Raw genomic sequence first — 21,308 nt, forward strand, 5'->3', positions numbered from 1 at the left:
CGCCAATGCAATGTTTGTATTCCTAAAATAACACAACAAAATGTTTAATTAGGAATATGAAAACCCAATCATCAGTAGCGAGATGAGTTTTTTATATGAGGTTTGGCATATTCTACAGATCTAAATGAGCCTGGATTTGACTAAAAACGATTTTTCAAATAGTGCCCAACATTCAATATTCAGCTATGAATGTACAAACAAAACGGCTCTCCCGAAAAGATGGAATTTTAGAATATTAAACCATTTTCTCGAGAATTATTTCAAAACCTTTTCTCTTCTTGGTAACTTCAAGTCCATATAACAGTTTTTTCAATGTTTCGTAACTGCTTCAGGCAGGTTGTTTGTGGGTCTGGTCTACACGAAACTGTATTTTCGATAAAAAATATGACTGATGTGTAATGGTCTTCTGCATAAGAAGGTATTTTGTGAGTGATTAGAATGAATGTTGTATATACTTATACTATATTTTGGACTACTTCTAAGTTGAACTGTTTCAACTGAGGTCAATAAGAAACAAGATTTCGATCACAGGATTAAAAGAAAATAATGTCAGAAGCCAGACAAACTCCAACGATGTCTCCAATTAAAATATTCTATTCATCTACTCACCCGTTATAATCCACAGCTCGCGCAGACACTCCTCTCTGCTCTTCGCAATCGCCGCCGACGTGTTAATGTCCTGTGGTGCCTCGAGTAATGGAAATATACAAGCACCGAGCATCGAGTAGCCAACCACCAGTGCCACCAAACCGGGTGGAGAGAAGAGTACCTTCAGCAAGAGACCAAAACAGCCACCAAAGATCGAGGAATCGTCCGTAGCGCTGCCAAACTCGCCACCGGTGCTGGTGATCAATTGATATTGCGGTTGTTGTTGTGCAACAGTTGTGCTGTTATTGTAATTATAGTGTGTTGTTGGCTTGCTATAGCTCTGTTGCTGTTGCTGCTGGTGATAAAGTTGATTGTGATAGAGTTGTTGGTGTTGCAGTTTCACCGCGGCGGCTGCTGCTGCGCCCGGTGTTGCTGTTGTTGCTGAGCAGTGCTTGTATGACAGTTGCTCACTGTTCGCTGTGTTGCGTTCTATTGTTGTTGTTGCTTTGGCTGTTGCTGTTGTCGACGCTGTGTTGTTTGCTGTTGTTGTCTTCGTTGCGTTGCGCGCTCTTTCAACGTCCGACATTTTAATTGCAATAACAGACGTGTTTGTTGCATTTGTTGTACGCACCGCCGTCGTCGCCGCCACGAGAACATTTATGCTGGTTACACGGCGTGCGGCGGGCGAACGATGCGCTTTCAGTTAGATTTTTTTTTTTTGCTTTTGTTGTACTTTTTATTTTTTTTTTTCTTTTAATTTTGATGAGACTTTCTGGAGTTTTAGTTAGGTTATTATGTAGTTTTCCGTTTCATTGTGCAATTTCAGAACTAAAATGGGAGAAATTATGTAAGGTTTGATATGCATACGTCTCAGTCTTGTCTCGTGAGAGAAAACTGTTATGAATAATTTTTATAATTTTTTTTTTTATTTATATAGTAGGTATAGTTAGTATAGGCTTGTATTCAGGTAAAATTTGGACCTGAGCAGTAAGAATTTCTAGAACAATTTTAAATTCCCCACAGATGGCGCTGCGAATTCGCTGTTCTCAAATTATCTTACAAAGTGATTATCTTCAAAAAATATACCGTGTATATGTAAAAATTAAAATAACTAGATATAATACCGATTCGCCAATCCTCAAGTCGCTATGTTTAAACTAAGCTCTCTTATGAAAATGTTCTGTGTGAGAGCAACAATAGCGTTATCTGGTTTACCTAGTTCAATGAAGAGAAATTATATATGGAAACCGCATTAAAGTGGCTAAACGATTAGCTATTCTATTTTATTATGCTCGTCTATGTGATTTATACCAATTGTATGTTCGATTTGCCACTCTACAAGTTCTAGACCGAAACTTTTGAGCAGTTAGGAGAAACCCGCGTATAACTAGTGGAGCTAGTGTAGAACCATCCGACTTAAAATGGGCTTCTTTAAGTCCAGGCAGCTCATTTGAATGAATATTTAACAATTCACATATAAGTGGAGAGAGAGAGGGAGAGAGTTCTTAAACCAAATGAAGAAAAGGAAACGTTTGAATAGGAATACGATAACCTCAAGCATATGCAGTAGAGCTAGTGCAGAACCATTAAACATGAAATTGGCTTTCTGAAGTTCAGACAGCTCTTTGGGTTCGATTTGCAGATTGAAGGAATAAAGCAACATTAAATGTTTTTTCTTTTGGTGTCAGCGCTAAGGATAAGATGAAGATTAGTATTAGGGTATGCATCACAAACTGTGTTCTCTTGTATCCTCCCTACTTCACAAAAGCTCGCACAGTCCTAGCAAATCCCAATATACATTGTAGAGCTTTACTTCTGATACTGTAGTATTATAGAAGCAGATTCTAGAAAGATTTGAAATTTCAGAGTTTACAAAGAGAGATCTAACCGATTAGAATGAAATACCCATTGAACAGATATGAGTCAAAAAGATGTTTGTATTTATTTTTGTGGCAAATGCATTCGATACCAATGCGACAAAGTGTATCAATGAATCAATCACTATGATTATCAAATTCCCTGTGAATCAAAGTTGTGCCAGAGTTACTTTTCTCTTCTGTACAATAAAGTCTTTACTGAGCTAAAGAAAAAAGCTGTTAATAATTATATTTGAATATCTCCAGACGAGACAACAAACTCAGAGCAACGTTTGGTGATGAAATTTATTTTCAGATGCCGAAACATTCAGGATGTTGGAAAAGGCCTTCAAAGATAATTGTTTGTCGCGACAAGTATTTTTATTAGTACAAAAACGCCTTGATAACGAACCAGTACAGGTCGGCCAACAACTGATCATCAACACGTTAATAAAATAAAGAAATTGGTGCTTGAGAAGCGGGTATTAACAGTCAGAGTACTTACAGGCTTTTTTGGAATATCGGAAGGATCAGTGAAAACTAATTTGAAAGATCACTTGGAGCTAAATGAATGCAAGATTGGTTCCAAAATCATTAAATTTTTTCGAAAAACAGCGCCGCGTTACAAGTCTGTGAAGCAATGCCTTCAGACTACCAGAATGGCATGAAACGTATTTTTACTGGCGATGAGTCTTCAATCTATGCTTACGACGCGGAAACAAACAATGAATCGGCCGAACATTATGGCAAAGGTAAGCCGAAGCCGAAAAAACCACGTCAAGGCCTGTAAAAATCAAAGTTATGTTGACAGTTTTCTTCGATTATTGAGGTGTAGTGCACTTCGAATTCCTTCCGTTCGGCTAAAATGGAACACTATTTGAGTGATCCGTCTTGAGTTTTTCGCCTGATTATGATCCGTGTGAGCTCTGGATATTCAGCAAACGATCGCTCCAGGAAACCTTTTTGAGTCAATTGAAGGCATTAAATGTGAATCGCTATGCGCATTGAAGGTAATTCCGGAAATTGTCTTTAGCAACAGTTACGAGGAAAGAAGAAAACGTTGGTACAAGTGCATTGTGACCAAGAGGAATTAATTTGAGGGGGATGACATAGATTTTGAGGAATAAATTTAGGCTTTTAAAATTATGAATAAAGTCTTACTCTGTTTTACTTAGAGTAGTATAAATATCCGCTCTTGTCATAGCTATTATGAAAGAATGGCATAATAGGTTATTTTATCGATTTCGACCCTACTAAGTACAAATATAAATGATCAGCGTGAGCTTTGATGCTATTTAACCATGTTTATCTATCTGCCCGTCTGTTTGTTTATTGTTACTCGAAATATTGCTTTAGTTTTTGATGTGAAATTTTACGCACGTCTTTCTGTCACCAGGAAGCTGCTAATTTGTTGAGAACACCGATATCGAACAACTATAACATATTGCTGTCATACAAACGGATTTATCAACATCAAATGATTGAATGGAAAACTGTTGCATTTGACAAGATATCACCACAAAAATTTAGATTCATCAAATTTGATTGGGGCTATTGTCCAAGGCAGTGGTGCCATCTCCGAAATAATTACTCAGATTCTGTCGGTTCTGAAAAACGTACAGCTTTTTGGGGAGAAAACGATGTGTGTCAAACTTAAAATCGATATCTCAACAACTAAGGGACTATATACAAACAGAGTGACGTGAGTAAGTCAACTCAGCTCATCAAGCTGATTACACTGGTAAACACTGTTTTTGTCACATGAACTTTGTTTTGATTTTTATTTATGTTGGTGCACCCTCATTAAAAATATATAACAGTTTTGTTTCTATCACATCCATCACCACACGGACAATTTTTGTTATGTGTGTGGAGAATTAACTTTTACATCTCAGCGTCGCAATTTCACATCACTAATTGAACAGTGCTATTTAGACTATTTTGGTTTTCCTGTGAGGAAACAAGACAAATCCTGGGTTCCACATAAATGTTGTGTAACGTGTGTGAGGCTCCTTTTAGGTTGGGCTAAACAAGAACCTAGACATTTGTCATTTGCCACACCAATGATTTGGACGGAACCAAAGGATCATGTAAGTGATTGTTATTTTTGTTTGAATCAAATAAAAGGTATTACTACCAAATCCAAACACACTATCCAGTATCCAAACTTGTCTTTGGCCAAGAGACCCATCCTACAAAGTGCCGAACTGCCTGTGCCGATGCCTTCAAATCGATCAAAAAGTGAGTATTATAGTCCGGAATTTGTTCTCAGTCAGCATAATAAGGTATCTGAAGAACCGTCAACTTCAAAAGAACCGCACTTATTGACACAACGTGATTTAAACGATTTAGTACGTGATTTAAATCTGTCTTAAAAACAAGCTGAGCTTTTGGGGTCTAGATTAAACGACTGGAATTTACTTTCTCATGGTACAAAGATTTCTTATTTTCGACGTCGTGACGATGAAATAAAACCTTACTTTTCTGAAGGAGGTGATTTAGTCTATTGTAATAACGTTCCTCTTGTGATGAATTTATTAAATTTCGAATATGATCCAAGTCACTGGCGACTGTTTATTGACTTTTCAAAAACTTGTTTGAAAGCAGTTTTACTGCATAACGGAAACAAACTTCCTTCATTGCCGATTGCTCATGGCTCTAATATGAAAGAGACTTACGAAAATATGAGATTTCTACTTGAAAAAATAGAATACAGTAAACACGCTTGGAAAACTTGTGGTGATTTTAAAGTCATTGCACTTTTACTTGGACTACAGCTTGGTTATACGAAATTTTGCTGTTTTATTTGTGAAGGGGACAGTAGAGGCAGAAAAAGTCACTATACAAAGAAAGTGTGGCCCAAGCGTGAATCACTAACTCCAGGCCATAAAAATGTTAAAATTGATCCTCTAGTGCACCCTGATGACATACTTTTACCACCGTTGCACATAAAGCTTGGCCTGATAAAAAATTTTCTTAAAGCTATGCTTAAAGATGGAGATGGATTTTTATATCTAAAAGAGAAATTCCCTAAACTCAGCGAGGCGAAAATCAAAGAGGGAATATTTGTAGGCCCACAAATACGGCAATTGATGAAGGATAAGAGCTTTGAAGAAAAACTGAATGATCAGGAAAAACTCGCCTGAAAATGTTTTGTGAATGTTGTTCAAAATTTTCTAGGTAACCATAACGCGGAAAATTACAAAGATTAAATAAATGAACTTATGATATCATTTAAAGTTTTGGGGTCCTTAAAAATACATATGCTGGACTCTCATCTGGATTTCTTTCCGGCAAATTTGGTTGCTGTTAGTGACGAACAAGGTGAGCGGTTCCATCAAGACATTTCCTTAATGTAGAAGCGTTATCAAGAGGAATGGAATCCAAGAATGCTAACAGACTATTGTTGGTGACTTAAAAGGGACCTACCGGAAGCCAAATATTCAAGAAAATCATAGGTATCTATTAGATATTAGGAAATAATTCTGTAAGTGTGGCTGAATTTTGTACTTTTTATGAAAATATATGTTTTGATGTCACAAGAAAGCATGATGTGTAGATTTTTTTCATTGATATATTATTATTTGGTGGTCCTAGTATATTCAAAATTTGATATAAATTTTCATGTGACAAAAAAAAATTACAAATTTGTTGAACAGTGTTATTTATAAATACATTTTATAGAGTCTCAGACATATTTATCAGGTTGTTACAAAGTTTCGGTATCAGTTTAGACTCTCATAGCGAGACGCTTTCTTTATCGATAATAATTTTCAGTAATTCTTTTACGGATTTAGCGTACTCTAACTGCACTCATTCAAGCACTCTATAATTATCACATAACTTTATTATATTTTTCATTGATTGACACTCTCTCCGACTTAATTCACACTCCGCACTCTCCACCGCCGACTACAACACGCACACGTGTGGCTTCAGCTGTTCGAGCTGTCACTCTTCGCGACGCGCTAATGCCGTTAGAAGCCACCCGGAAGTGTTTATGTCCACACTTCGCTTAATTTCGCCAACACCCACACAACCGCAACACAATTGAGCACTCAGGCGCCAACGCGGTGTGTTTTTGTTATTTCACCGTTATTTTTATTACTTTACAGTTTCTTGTTTTTATTTTTGGCTTATTGTGTTATTGTTGTTTTTGGTGTCTGCTAGTGACTTGACATTGTTGGCAAAGTGCCAACAGCGTTGTCTCGCCCGCCCCAATTTGAACACATCCTTCACACTGTCACTGCAACAACTCAACTCAGGCAACAACAACATCTCATTTCACGCATTGGCGTGTTCGTGTGTGTCTGCTTGTATGTATGTGTATGTGTGCAATAATGTGTGTCAGTATTGTCTTGGCTGTGATTATGTAGTTGCTGTTGCAGCGCGGCATGCAGTCGTTGCAGGCATTGTTCGCGCTTGCCTCACAGCAGTTAACGGTAATTTTTGTTGCAGTGCTATTTGTTATTGTTGTTGTTGCGTTTGCATTTACTTTCGCCCGGCATCAGCAACTTTTGTTTAATTACACTTTAATGCCGTTCATGTCGTCCTTGCTTCCACGGTGTGCTCAGCCGTCGCCGGCAGCTACACTCTCAGCAGCTCGGCTGCGGCGGGTGCACCGGCGTCGTCGCCATTGCCGGCTGCCGTCAACACTTCCTGCTGTCAACGTTGCACGTAATCTGTTGTGTTGACTGACTTGCTCGCCGCCTTCAACGTGTGCGTCGCTGTGTTGTTGTGCTTGTGTGGCTTACTTTTGCTATACGCTGCTTTGTTATTGTTGTTATTCAGGAGTGACTTTCCTGCTTCTCTTCCTGGCTGTTAAATTCTTTCTTCACTTTGTCTCTCTCGCATTCGTTTTACTACGTTTTTTGCTGTTGTTGCAACATAGTTTGTGCTCCAATTTTTCGTTTGTGTTGTTGGCGCCTTTCCGCCTTCATTGCTTGCTTTTCCATTTGTCCTTACACTCCTGCGTTTGTATTGGCTTCACCAAATGTTTTCGTCAACCCTTGGCTCCTGCAATGAAAAAGCAACAACAAAATATTTGCATTAAGCATTTGTTACAACATTTTCGCAAGTTTTGAGATACAATTTTGCAATTGCTGCTACTTAAAATGTTCAGAAAAGAAAGTACAACAACACAAAGCAACAACAATCGCTTAAGTTATTTTAATTAAAACATGCTGAGTGGCCAGAAAGTATGGCTCAATCGCAAAATATTTGCGAGAAGTGCGAAAAAATTAAAATATCTGCCAGGCAACAAGTGGGCCGGTCTGTTACGGAATATTTCGGAGAAAAAATTTGGAAATAGTTTTCAGCATTTTTAGGCGTCAACCCACTGTGTCGTTTCCTCTTTTCGCTATTTGGCGCCAATTTGAGATACCAAGTCCAGCCATGTCCTGCTCCACCTGATCTCTCCAATGAAATGGAAGTCTTCCTCTCTGTCTCCGGTGGTTACTGAATCGAAAACTTTTAGAACTTGGGTATTCTCATCCACAGCAGCTGCTGTCTCTTGATTCGCTGGCATTGTCGTACAGCTCATTGCTCAATCGCCTGCATTACTCGCCATTGCCAATGCGCAAAATACAATAATTTTCGGCAAGACTTTTCGACTCGAACACTCCTTAATTTGTGGGATCTCTCACCGAAAGTGGCCCTTGGCTCTACGACACCACAGTCTAGCCAATTATGTTCTATGGAGTATTTATGTGATGAAGAGCTCTAGAAAAGACCACACTTGCAAGGAAACATTTTGACATCGTACCAGATCACTTGGATCATGTAGTCGCAAAATCGAACCCTGACGGCTCCTTTCTACCCATATATCGACGAGGTAGTTGTGGGTGGGAAGGAGCCGTTGGGGCACTGGGCTTCTTTGCGGTTGGCTCAAGGCTTGGGGTTAAGGTTGGTCGAGGGGTTTACTGTCAGGAGCTCTCTTCTAACTCAAGCTTCAGACTTCCTATCTATTGCAGTGTCTTCCAAGTAGAAGTTGTAGTCCATATTCACTCAGTAGCAGATCTTGAAAACTTGAACTCATTAAGAGTTCAGCGTTCTTTGTAATAAGACTGGTATGGGTGCCAGGCTACAGCGGAATCGCAGAAAATTGCAAAACTGATGAGCTTTAGAACCGCTGTGGTAGAATGGGAGCGAGTCGGTGCTCCCATATCCTTTTGTGTTCTACTACTAAATATCTGGGCTTCACGGAAGCGTGGCCAGCGCTGGGCCAACATCGTTGCATGCGCTCTCGCAAAAGCCTTTTGACCCAACATCGATAGCAAGATCTAGTGATTTCTTTGGCCTCAGTAAGGCTAGCCTATTCTTAGTTTTGGGCTTATAACAAGCCATTGCGTCCATGCTGAGAAGCTGGGAATCTTATCAAACGCCATCTGCAGAAGCTGTATGAAAGAAGAAGATGTAGAAACTACTCAACACATTCTTTTTGACTATTCCGCGTTTGGTAGGTCAAGACTTAAACCCTTGGGATCGCATTCTACTATTGGCTACTAAGCGTTTTGCTAATTTATAAGTTCGAACACAGGAGTTCGTTTTTTCTATGGCCTCACAGACTACATGCGCGATGTTTGATCCGCCATCTTACCTAACCCTAACCTAACCTAACTCCTAAGTCCGACTCATCAAATGATGTATTTGTCATTGCCTCCGCACCATGTAGCAGGACGCTAGTGATAAGGGAATTGTAGAGTCCCTGTTGTCTGTCTGTTTGTCCGAACTTTATCTTTCAATTGCCTACTCAGTCCAAAGTGGTATCTGTGGTTTCATTTAGGTTATATTAAGTAAATAATTAGTGCAGTCTTCTTCGGAAAAGTGATCCTTCACTCAGTAGCAGAGCGATAGTATTAGCCTTGAAAACTTGAACTCATTAAGAGTTCAGCGTTCTTTGTAACAAGACTGGTATGGGTGCCAGGTCTCCAGTAGGATGCCTTAGAGGTCCAATGAAAGTTAACAACAGCAGATGGCCAACCCGATTCCCCAATCGATGACGATGGAGCGGATGTTCCATTCCCTGACCATGAATAGGTGTTAATTCGGACTGATTAGGCAATTGAGAACTGAAGTTCTCTATCGACGAATAAAGACCACTCATTATTCCGTGCTATATGGTGCAGAGGCATAGACGATGACAACATCCGATAAGTCGACGTTACGAGTTTTGAGGAGAAAGGTTCTGAGGTCCTTTGCGCATTGTCAATGGCAAATACCGCAGTCATAGAACTGCGAGCAGTACGAGATCTACAGCGGCATTGACATGGTTCAGCGAATTAGGAAACGGTAGCTCCGCTGGCTAGGTCATGTTATCCGAATGGACGAAAATACTGGGAAGACTCGACACAGTACCCACCGGCGGAAGTGCCACTCCGTTGGAAAGAGCAGGTAGAGAAGGACTTGGCTTCGCTTTGAATCTTCAATTGACGCCAAGCAGCGAAAAGAAAGAACGACTGGTACCGGTTGTAAATTTGGCTATAAACGTGTAAGCGGTATTTGCTCCGGTAAAGAAGAAGAACAAGTTCTCTTTCAGTAAACTTGATTCAGTTTTATAATGATCTCGACAGCAAGTAGTTTAAATTCAACACATTACCAGTTCAAGCTAGCAAAGTGATTTAAATGTGTTGAGACTCACAATGAAGACAACTCAAACTCAGACAACTCAACTTAAGATCAGTTGAAAACCTCAACTCTTACTCTCTTACTTTATTAATGACAAACTTGGATATATATTTTATAGTTTTTTTGTACTTATTCCTTCAAGATACAGCTTATATGTATATATGTATATTAATTTGCTGCGTCGTTGTATTTTTAATCTCATTTATTGCGTCTCCATAAATTAATGCCGAGCACCCCCATTCTGCCTTCTACATAATTATATATTTTTTACACAAACAACAACGGCAAATAGTGTTAAATGCAACCGATAGTGAGCCGAGGCAATTATGAGCTTCGTTGGGCAACAAACCAAGCAACTAACCAACTATTTAACTGACAGAGAGACAGACACTTTGACAAACTGCATACAAAATGTGAGAGAAAGACAGTTAAAATGAAAAGGAAGGCGACTGCGTTGACACAGTTGGGTGAGGGTTGCGACAGCTGAGAGTAGGGCCAAAGGAAAATGGTAAAAATTTTATTTTGTGCGCAGAGTCTTCAGCGAGGATTAAAATTTGCCGCCACACACACATACGAAGCGAAAAAGAGTGAAAAGCGGAGAAAGTGTTTAATGACGGAAATTAAAGTAAAAGTTCGTTAAAATAGTGTGGCCAGAAACTCATAACCTTTTTTATGAATTTCTCATTATGCGCGTAGATAACTGCTGGACGAACGCAACCCAACACCCAGCCCTGCAGTTTTTCTTTTCATAGTGTCAACCAGCGCTTGGCAACTGCAGGCAAAGATAAAAGTCTATGTATATAGGAATATATTGAGTGCGAAAAATATAATCAGTGCGCTGCCAGCAACTAAAAAAGTTGCATGTATGCGGCAATAATAACGGTTGACAATGACAGCCAGGCTGAAGGTACGCCGTTGCCGCGCGATTGTGTAGCCCAGACGCGGGTCATGTCACGTCAAGTGAATGTAATTAAACTGCCCTGTTATTGTTGCTTTGGAAATTTTTCACAATTACAAAAACAAAATCAGTGGTTGACTGGCTGACCGGACCGTTAGTCAACAAAAGCATAGTAGAAGTTTAATGAGAGCGCAAACTAAAAATGAAAAAGTGGGGTTAAGAGCTTAAAAACTCGTCTCGGTTTTATTAAAAATCGCTGCTGATAGTTATAAGGTAATTAAAATTAAATTTTAATGAAGATGTGAAAATTACAGTTAGCGGCTAATATGCTTATTGCAAAAATCACTCATTTTTTATTAGAAATATTATGAAGAGGGAAGATATATGTATTAAAGGAATGAGAAGAAGCAATTTAAACGTTCATTGTATAAGTAAATGTTTCTATTGTGGAATTACGACCTCGCGCAGGATATAAGGTAGTAAATTGACTATATTTTAAATAACCTCACTTCCACTTATCAATAATACTTCCTTTTGAAACATATTTCTTAAAAAAATGGCTGAGAAATAATCAACTGAATGTCGATTTAATACCTGAGATCTGTCTTTCGGGTAGTAGTCTCTACCAAAGAGCTTATCTGTTGCTAGATACGATCCGAGCCAGTTATAAATATGATATATGTAAGATTTCTAGATTCTCTATTTTAATTTAAATTCAAAAGCTTTTAATAAATTTCAGTCGGATATCAACTGATCAAATTTGACCCGGACTGCGAATTTTATAATAAATATTTATCATTGTTGCAAAAGTGACTCCTTTTAAGCCAATGAAAAAATCTCATATCACCTGATCAAATTTGACCCGGACTTTAAATCTATATTTGAGGTAGAAATCTCTATTAGATACCTTATCAATTGCTAGAGGTACTCAACTCTTTTTCAATCTGGATTCAAAAGATTTTAATGGATTTCGGGAGACAAAACTCGTAAACAGTGTTCACAATCATATACCACCTGATCAAATTTGAACCGGACTACGAATTTTAATATAAATACATATCACTGCTTCTAAAATTACTTGCTTTTGAGCCAAAACAGGCACGCTTAATCAAATTTTCACATATTTATTATAAGGTGTTATGGTCTGCAGTGCTTTCAGCGAATTTTGTTTTTTTTTTGCAATTTGAGCTCCATTCGCTAGTTTGTTAAACCGTTATGGCGTCAAACTCTTAAACAAGCGTATTATCACCAGTGTGAAGACGTGTTTCATGAACATTAGGTTCTTTGCTCCGTGTTCAAAGATTTCTTTGGCGACATCTACTCGACAGCGTTTTAGCATTGAAATGCTTCGTACCCAGAAATAAACCGAAATGGTTGAGTAGATTCAGAAGGGATTTTGAAATACTCTGATGTCTCTCTGCTGCCAACACAACGATTTTCAAGCACTGTCTATTTAACGTTTTTGATGGGGACAAGTCCCATGAGGAAAGTTTTCGCTAACTGGACGACCTTCACTGAATGCTTTCTGCCACCCAAATACTTGTTTTCGTGGTAAAGTAGGCTCGTTAAAACATTTCTGCAACATTTTCAAAAATTTCATAGACCTGATACCGCTGGGAACACAAAATTTCAAACAAACACCTTGTTAAATTGTTTTTCCTGGTAAAAATTGCCAGACACGCTTTTTGTGTAGCAAGAAACCTGCTGCCAAATACACAATAATTGGCATATGGAAATTAAGCTTCACACATGGTTAGGTTAAATTGAGAGATTGAACCTAATAGAAATCTCACTTGGTGAACTTAGTACACCGGTCCGTTGTGGTACCTAAAAAAACTCATTAACATTAACAGATAATATTGGAAGCAATAATTAATACCGGTTAGCTATCACAACTTCAAACCATATTTTCAACAACAAAGTTACAAAATTGCTTAGATTTTCAAGTACCTTTAAGTGAACGAAAGTCCACAATGAAATCACATTTCACAATCGAGGTCAACTTAACTTGATCACTTGATGCTTTCTCAAATTTACGCAACACATCAATTAAAGCCCGCAAGTAAAGTTAACCAATCTCGCAGAAAATATAAGTCAACACAATTAAGTGCGACAATTACTAAGCTTTCCCTACCACGCGACAATTAACTGCTAAATTTTCTGCTTCGGCGCGGTAATTCGATATCCTTGTGCCTGCAGGCGCTCAAACAGCAATCTAATTGTTTGCTCTTTCAGCGAAGGCGAGAAGCGAAACAAAGTCAACTCACTCGCCACTTTAGCGGTAAACAGCGACGATGGCCGAATTAAGCAGGTTGCCATGGTGGATGCGAACACGATAACGCGTTGCAAAGAGTGACATAGTGGCGAAGACGTGGGTAATTTGAGGAAGGTGTTGATATAGCCGGCGAGTGTGTGAGCTGTTGTTTGCACCAATACGCGTGAGTTGTGCATAGATGATCAAAGGTAAAACAAGTTAAAGGCTGATGAATTTTGGGATATAGAAGAAGAACTGCGGCACGTATTAGTAAGGACAGCTAAAAGTGCCTGTCTGAGGGGCCTTAACAAATGAGTGTTTAGTCCTATATTGAGTTTTTGTGGAACCTTTTACTATGGTTTTTAAACTTCCTGATTACCAAATCATGATTGAACTCAATTGAACTCAAATGAGCAACACCCGTCACATTTAAGGTTACAATTCAAGTCAAGTATACCCTGAACAAAAACGCTGAAAATTTTCTAAAGTATTTATATAAATGATCAGCGCGATGAGCTTGTCCGACTGTCCGACTGTTGGTCTGTTTACCTGTTTTTGTTATTTTAACGGGTACCTAATTCCCGTTAGGATCGCAAGGTAGGCCCAGGAAACGTGCTGTTTCAACAGGGTTGGACCAAAGAGAGAGGAGTTTCGGATTTACCCCACATATCTGACACCCTGACACACTGTTCAGTAAATCTAACACCTCTCAGAGCATGTAAAGAGGTGGCTGGTGTCATAAGGAGACTCATTGCTCGCTGTAAAAATCTATGTCAGGGTCTATTCTGTATAAGTAGGAGTTTAACCTGCTGCAGTATCCATATAGAAGCTGTGCAAGGATCCCTTTCATTTCTCGCGGCAACTCGAGCTCTTTGTCAGCAAGCGGTGGTGGTTTGACTCTAAGTCTGCCATTTACTAAGAGGGAGTCTGTGAAGGTGTTAATGGCTCCACTGAAAGGTGCGGTCAATGTACGTCTGAAGTGAGCTGCGTCCACAGTTAAGGAAGGACCTCTTGATGTTTCTAATTCCGCTCTAAGCTGGTGCCTACAGGGATAATTTCTGTGAAAGTACCTCAGCAGAAACATACGAGCCTCACTATGCAGGTGTTAGGTGAAAGATATCAAGAGGCATCCGTAGTCCGGAGTGCAGTGTTCTGAGCAGCTTCCTCAAGCCATTAAGGTAAAGTCTGCACTCCTTCGTCCAGTTTGTGAATATAATCGCTACGGATTTAGTGGAAGAGAGAGTTACGTGCAGCGAGGAAGCGAGAAAGTTCGAAAAGATGTTCCTTTACGTTTGATCATATACCATCTATTCCATAGCTCGACGTCATTATCATGCAATTATCATCCTGCGGAACCCCTTGTTTAATTCTTTTCAGTTGTGAGCTTTTACCTCGAAATAGTACGGATGATCGACGACCGCTCAGGTAGTTCATAGTCCACCTCTTCAGTTCTGGAGGGAGCGCAGATTTTTCGATGTCCTCAACTATCGTTGTATTATTGACGGTGTCAAAGGCTCTTGACAAGTCCAACGCTACGAGAATCGTCCTCTCGTAGGATGGTATCTGGTTAAGGCCATGAACTACCTGGGAATTTATGACGTTATGTGCTGGTGCTGTGCAGTTTCGGAAGCCAACCTTGTGGTTTGCTGGGCTCAGGTAGTGTGTGAAGGTCGGCAAGGCCTCAAGTATCTTCACTACTGGGGATAGGCGAGTTATCGGACGATAAGACTCTGCTCTGTTGGCAGGTTTCAGTATTGGAACCACTCCTCCGATTTTCCACAGATCCAGTATTTGAGGAGTGGTCAGCGACAGGTTGAGCAGCTTGGTGAGGTAGATTACTCCCGTCGAGCCTAGATCAACATGTTAATTCCATCAGGGGCAGTGGATTTGAACGATTTTGCTTTGTTGATGACACTCTAAACCTCCTCATCCGTGAAAGTAACTGGTGCGCAGTCTTTTGGCAATTTAGTAGCACATCGTTTGGCTTTGTCCACCGAAGGTTGCAGTGCAAGTTGCCTATTAAAGTAGCTCGCACACTTCTTCGGCTCCGAAGAGGCATGGCCATTGAAATGAATTTCAACTCGGTCATCATGTCTCTTCGGCTTAGACAAAGCCTTGACAGTAGTCAAGACAGACAGTCCGTTTGTCTGTCCTTCGGTCTGCTTATATGTGAACTAATTCCTAAATCTTGAGATATTTGTTTGAAATTTGAACACAGGTTCGTTTCTCGCCAAGGAGCTGCTCGTTTGTCGGAACCGTCGACCACGGAAAACTATAAGATACAGCTGACATTGAACTGACCGTCAAGTCCTTGTATGGAAAACAAGACATTTTCACAAAAGTTGGTGTGGATTAATATACAAAACATCGCTATATTCTCTGTAGAAATGTTTTCGATTGGATTTGTATGATGTGGCTGTATGATACCACAACATACAAACTTACCGATCAAGATAAGAATAAAAATCTCTTTTGCTATATAAAATTCAGCTGTGAAGGGTATTAAAGTTTTATTTCTACGAAAATTCTACAAAATTACCCACAACTGCCTTTAAATCTACGCTTACAAACCCAACTTGCAAATATTCGCCTAAATTTTAATGACATCACCGCGCGCATAGTCAATTTCATTTAATCCTTTCATACGAATGCCGAAACGATTAGTAGCATCCGATTACAATTTGTATGCGTTGGACTCATCAGTCAATTTGCGGCAGAGAAATCATATTATAATCATCAACAACCATTTACCAAGCAGCAGCAGTCACCATCACTTAAACAGTGCCAATGGATTTAGTCATTAAATCAATTAATCTTGTCTAGAGGATGAGTGCAGCTTAGCGAAAGAATGAGAATGCGAGCAATGTGACAGCAAATAGCAGAAGAAGATGTCAGCTGTCTAAGCCGATGATAGAAATGCGTGCCGAAATAGAATTTGAATTGAAAGGAAATCAGCATAGTGGAAATGACAGAGAAATTGATGCGTTGCTAGGCGTGAATTGGTGTGTGTGTGTAATTGCATGAATACAGGAATGTATTTGTGTATATATATGTATGTATAGGTGTATGTATGTGTGTATGTATATGTGTATGTATGCATGTATTTGTGACAAAACGCCATTAGTCGGCAGCGAAGTGGAAGTATTGAAAAGAAATCAAATCAATGGCGCTCGCATATAAGTAGGTTGCGTATACGCCATGGCGGCGCATTGTCATTGCCAAAATTGACGCAAAGCGGCGCGTTGTGACGCTAACAACAGCGGATAAAGTAAATATGTACGCATTGCAGCTGACGTATGCGATGATTGCGGCACTAAGCGGTGCAGGTGTGTGTGTGTGGAGAGTTCGTGCTAATGCTGGGGATAAAGCAGAAAAATAAGCAAAAATGGCAAACATTTATGGCGCATTGTCGCTGTGGTTGTTGTATGCACAGTGAGTGCCATAAAATTTAAGTGTATTAGCAGCAAGCATTGTTTGTAGTGGCTTGCTATTTTTCTTTGCTTTCTTTACTTTTCTCTTTTTGCTCCCTTTCTTGCCTCTTAAACAATGTGGGCTTCCTGTCGCCACATTCATTCATTCCTCGGTCGTGCCTTGGCCACATTAAGCATATTAATACAACAAAGCATGTGTTGGTACATAATGCTCAGACAATGGCGTTACGCAAACAAAAGCCTGAATACAATGAAGGCAGGGCAATAAGAAGAAAAAAAGCGAGTATAGTGTGTGTGCATTGTTAAGGCGCATAATGATCGTACAAAGTAGTCGAAATAATCGTGGGAGTGCGAGTGCTGGCATGCTAACAGAATGAAAACATTGCGTTTTAATGTCAGTCGACATGTGAAAAGCAATAATAATCTGAATAGAAAGCAAGCAGAGTGATTGAAGTGGACGCGTACATTTTGTAAGAAAGTAATTCTGGGTTAATTTTAGGCTACTTTGTAGAAAGATTTTTTTTCTCTCTTAAAACTATTTAATAATTTAATAAAATGTAGGTTAGGAAGGTCATAACTTCAGACTTTTTAGTAAACAAAAAAATTATACAAAATTTGCATAGGATGTGTTGGGTTTCCTAACTAAGAGTGCAGCCACTAGATATCATCTGCCAAAACAACATGATCATTAAGTGCATTCATCTCACTCTCTAAATGAAAAACATAAAAAAATTTAAAAATAAGTAATTAACAAGAAAAAACGTTAACTTCGGCTGTACCGAAGCTAATATAGCCTTCACAGGTGCATTTCTTTCAGTAACTATGTGTTCAGTTTATATGGAAGCTATATGCTATAGTAATCCGATCTGAACAATTTTTTCGGAGATTTCATTGTTGCCTTAGAAAACACATATGCCTATACCAAATTTCGTGAATATATCTTGTCAAATGCAAAAGTTTTCCATACAAGTACTTTTTTCGATCGTTCAGTTTCTATGGCAGCTATATGCCTATAGTTACAATTTCTTCCGATTACATTGTTGCCTTAGAATAAATCTGCACCAAATTTTCATATGTCTTGTCAAATGCAAAAGTTTTTCATACAAGAACTTTTTTCCGATCGTTCTGTTTGTATGGCAGCTATACGCTATAGTAATCCGATCTGAGCAATTTTTTCGGAGATTACATTTTTGCCTTAGAAAATAATCTATACCAAATTTCGTGAATATATCTTGTCAAATGCAAAATCTAAACAATTTCATCGGAGATTACATTATTGCTTAAGAAAATAATTTACACCAAAGTTCGTGCAAATATCTTGTCAAATGCAAAAGTTTTCCATACAAGAACTTTTTTCCGATCGTTCTGTTTGTATGGCAGCTATATGTTATAGTGGTCCGATATCGGCAGTTCCGACAAATGAGCAGCTTCTTGAAGAGAAAACGACGTTGGCAAAATTTCAAAACGATATCTTAAAAACTGAGGGACTAGTTCGTATGTATACAGACAGACGGGTAGACAGAAGGACATGGCTAAATCGACTCAGCTCAACATACTGATCATTTATATATATACTTTATAGGGTCCCCGACGCTTCCTTTTAGAGTGTTACAAACTTCGTGACAAACTTAGTATACCCTGTTCAGGGTATAAAAAGGCATCTAGTAAATGTCTTGACAGTTCATAGTTTACCGCAACCGCAAAAAGTCCACAAATGCTGACAGGCTTTTTCAACTTTATGATAAAGCAAGAAAAAACGTTAACGTTGGTTAAAGCCAAGAATACCTTTCACAAGTGGAGATAGAAGCATTATCTTCTGAAATAAGCCACGGCAAATTTCGCGAAGATATATTTTGTCAGTTATAAAAATTTTTCATATACGGACTTGCTTCTGATCTTACAGTTTGTTTGGCAGCTATATCGGGCACCGACAAATGAGTACTAATTTCATAAAGTTTTCTACGTTTCCTTTTGGGTGGTGCAGCAGGTTGAACGGCATACTTTGGCCTTATGTTTATAGAAGGAAACGGCGACGCAAAACACAAAGGTTATCAAAGAAAAAACACTTCGTTCATGTGAATGTAGATTCTCCAAGTTTCCTTGTACCTGATGGAATACTATTTGTTATAAGTACAGAAAAGCAATTAATTCGCTAAAATATAATATAACTTCATCTCAAAGCTGGCTTAGCTAACGCGGAAAGAGGAATTCGCACATGATGTATGAAAGAATTAAGTTTTTCAACCTAGCGAAGCCCGAATGAATATGAACTCCCTGTATGCTGGAAGTGTTTAATGAGGCTTCTGGTGTTGACAGCAGATAATAAGAAAGAACTACCTGCATTTTTTATAGCCAAAGAGGGTGTAAATATGTCTACATTATTTTGAAAGGCAGTTATAAGCTACAGGGCCCGGCACTCGAAACTCATAAACCATAAATTCGGTTTGGAAAATTATTTTTATTTATTTTAAAGTACAAAATGTGTGAAAATAATCATAAATTCAGAACCAATTCACTTTTGCTCGATATGACCATCTTTTGCCTTAACTATGGCCTTGAGACGGTCAAAAAACGAATCGCAAGCTGCCCGAATGTGACTTGCCGGTATTTTGGCCCACTCACGGACAATGGCTTTCTTCAGCATCTCGAGACAGGTATATTTTTTACTTCGGACCTTGCTCTCCAAAATGGCCCAGAAGGAATAATCCATTGGAATCGCATCTGGTGAATTCGAGAGCCATGGTCGTAATAAAGTTCGGAACTTTGTTTTTTAGCCCATCTTGGTTCACTCGCGCTTTGTGAGACGGTGCTGAGTCTTGTTGAAACGTCCATGATTTGCGACCGAAATGTTTGTTAGTCCACGGTTTCAAAGCAGACTCCAGAACACGCTCCCGATAATATGTCGCATTTACTTTGACGCCAGGCTCGATGAAGATAATTGGAGAGCGCACATCTGCGGTGACAGCGGCCCAAACCATTATTTGTGGCGGGTGCTGCCTCCTGGTGGCCAACCGATGGCTTAGATTCTCGTATGAACGGTCGGTCAGGTAAGCCCAATCGTTTTGAGAGTTACGAATTGCTCAATTGGAAAAATTGTTTCGTCAGAAAACACAATGTTCGGAATTTGACCGCTTTCGGCCAAGCGGAGCAACTGCTTCGCTCGCTCAAGTCTTACTTGTTGCTGCTTCGGTGTGAGATCATGGGTCTTTTAGAACTTGTTAGGCTTGACCTTGAGCTCATTTTTCAATATGCGTCGGATGCTGCGGTCGGATATTTTCAGTTCTTTAGCCATTTGATTGGCACTTCGTCATAGATTTCGCTCAAGTCGCTTCTTCACTTTCCGAACCATCTCACGTGACGTTGCAGTCTTTTGATGACAACCTCCATGGCGTTTTGCGATGCTACCAGTATCATTGTAACGAGTGGTGGAGCGACAAACAAAAATTTTATTTACATTAAGATGTTTGAGTTCACGAACAATTGCTGGCTGTGATTTTCCAGCTAAATATAAAGCAATTACACTATTACTTTTGGCAAAACGCTTTTGTAAACTTGTGAACAATACCCGAACTGTCATTCCGCAAATTTATAAACACTGATTCCAGTGCGACCGCTGCGCGAACGGCCTGAAGTTGGTTACACTTCGAGTGCCAAAGTGAGAAAGTTCCGACCTAAAAACAAATATCTTCTGGGTAGCCAAAAACCATCCGCCTGAAGGCGAGCTAAAGTTAGAATGCGAATCGTCCCTCCACAGGGATGTGGACTGAAAGTGACACAAAAGCCTCGGATGAAAGCCTCTCTTTTGATGACGATCAAAACAAACGTATTAAGCATTACGATTTGAGGGCATGCACCAGAAATCCCAGTACCGAGTACTTAAGGTTCGTAACCGCGTCTGAGAAGTGCGATGAACGGGACTAGGACTCTATTGCACCAATCCCAGTACCCAGTACTTAAGGTTCGTAACGGCGTCTGAGAAGTGCGATGAACGGAAATAGGACTGAGACGAGTAGGTCCTTGTGGCATTTACTACAGTGGCCATGTAAAGGAGCAAATACGGTGTGGAATTCATGGTCCGAAAGAGACTCCGTCGACGATTCCTGCATTCCGCATTAAAGTGAAGTTTTTCAACATATCGCTGATTTGCACCCACGTGCCGACGGAAGAGAAGAACGATGTAAGCAAAGATCTCTTCTCTGAGCGGTTGGAGCGCACTTATGAGAGCTGCCCCCGCCACGATATAAAAATCGAGCTTGGCGACTTTAACGCCAAGGTAAAAAAAGAAGATATATTTGGTTGAGATTGATCCACATTGCCGAGACCCGAAACATTGTTATCTGTAGTACTAGATTCCAGCATAGGAAAATTCTTCAAACTAACTGGCCATTTCCGAATAGAAAGGTTACCAACCATATCTATTATGTTGGCATAGACGGTAGACACGTCTCCAATATTTCAAACCTGCATACGCTCCGAAGTGCTAACAGATATTTAAAAAAAAATTTTCTCATTACTCTGAAAAAAATGTTGAAAAATCATAAAAAACCAGAAATGAAGAACTCATTCAGCTTAATGCAAGGCCGTGCAATATTTATAGCAAAATCATGCTCATTAAACACATCCGGCTTGGCAACTTGCAAGCGTTGGCGCTCGCA

General features: G+C 39.4%; 1 protein-coding gene across 3 annotated transcripts in view; it reads right to left on the reverse strand.

Moving 5' to 3' along the window:
• LOC126756492 (uncharacterized) overlaps positions 1 to 21,308 on the reverse strand; it is a 233,361-nt gene that overhangs the window by 76,325 nt on the left and 135,728 nt on the right. For 2 of the 3 annotated variants that reach the window (XM_050469577.1, XM_050469579.1), the window contains one exon: positions 610 to 1,416. In XM_050469577.1, coding sequence (XP_050325534.1) covers positions 610 to 1,174 — 565 coding nt within the window. In that variant the 5' untranslated portion in view covers positions 1,175 to 1,416. Of the gene's footprint in view, positions 1 to 609; positions 1,417 to 6,973; positions 7,461 to 21,308 lie in introns of all 3 variants that reach the window. The other variant, XM_050469578.1, reaches the window with a different exon arrangement.

The sequence above is a fragment of the Bactrocera neohumeralis genome, chromosome 4 (genome assembly GCF_024586455.1).
Source record: "Bactrocera neohumeralis isolate Rockhampton chromosome 4, APGP_CSIRO_Bneo_wtdbg2-racon-allhic-juicebox.fasta_v2, whole genome shotgun sequence".
NCBI classification, from domain to species: domain Eukaryota; kingdom Metazoa; phylum Arthropoda; class Insecta; order Diptera; family Tephritidae; genus Bactrocera; species Bactrocera neohumeralis.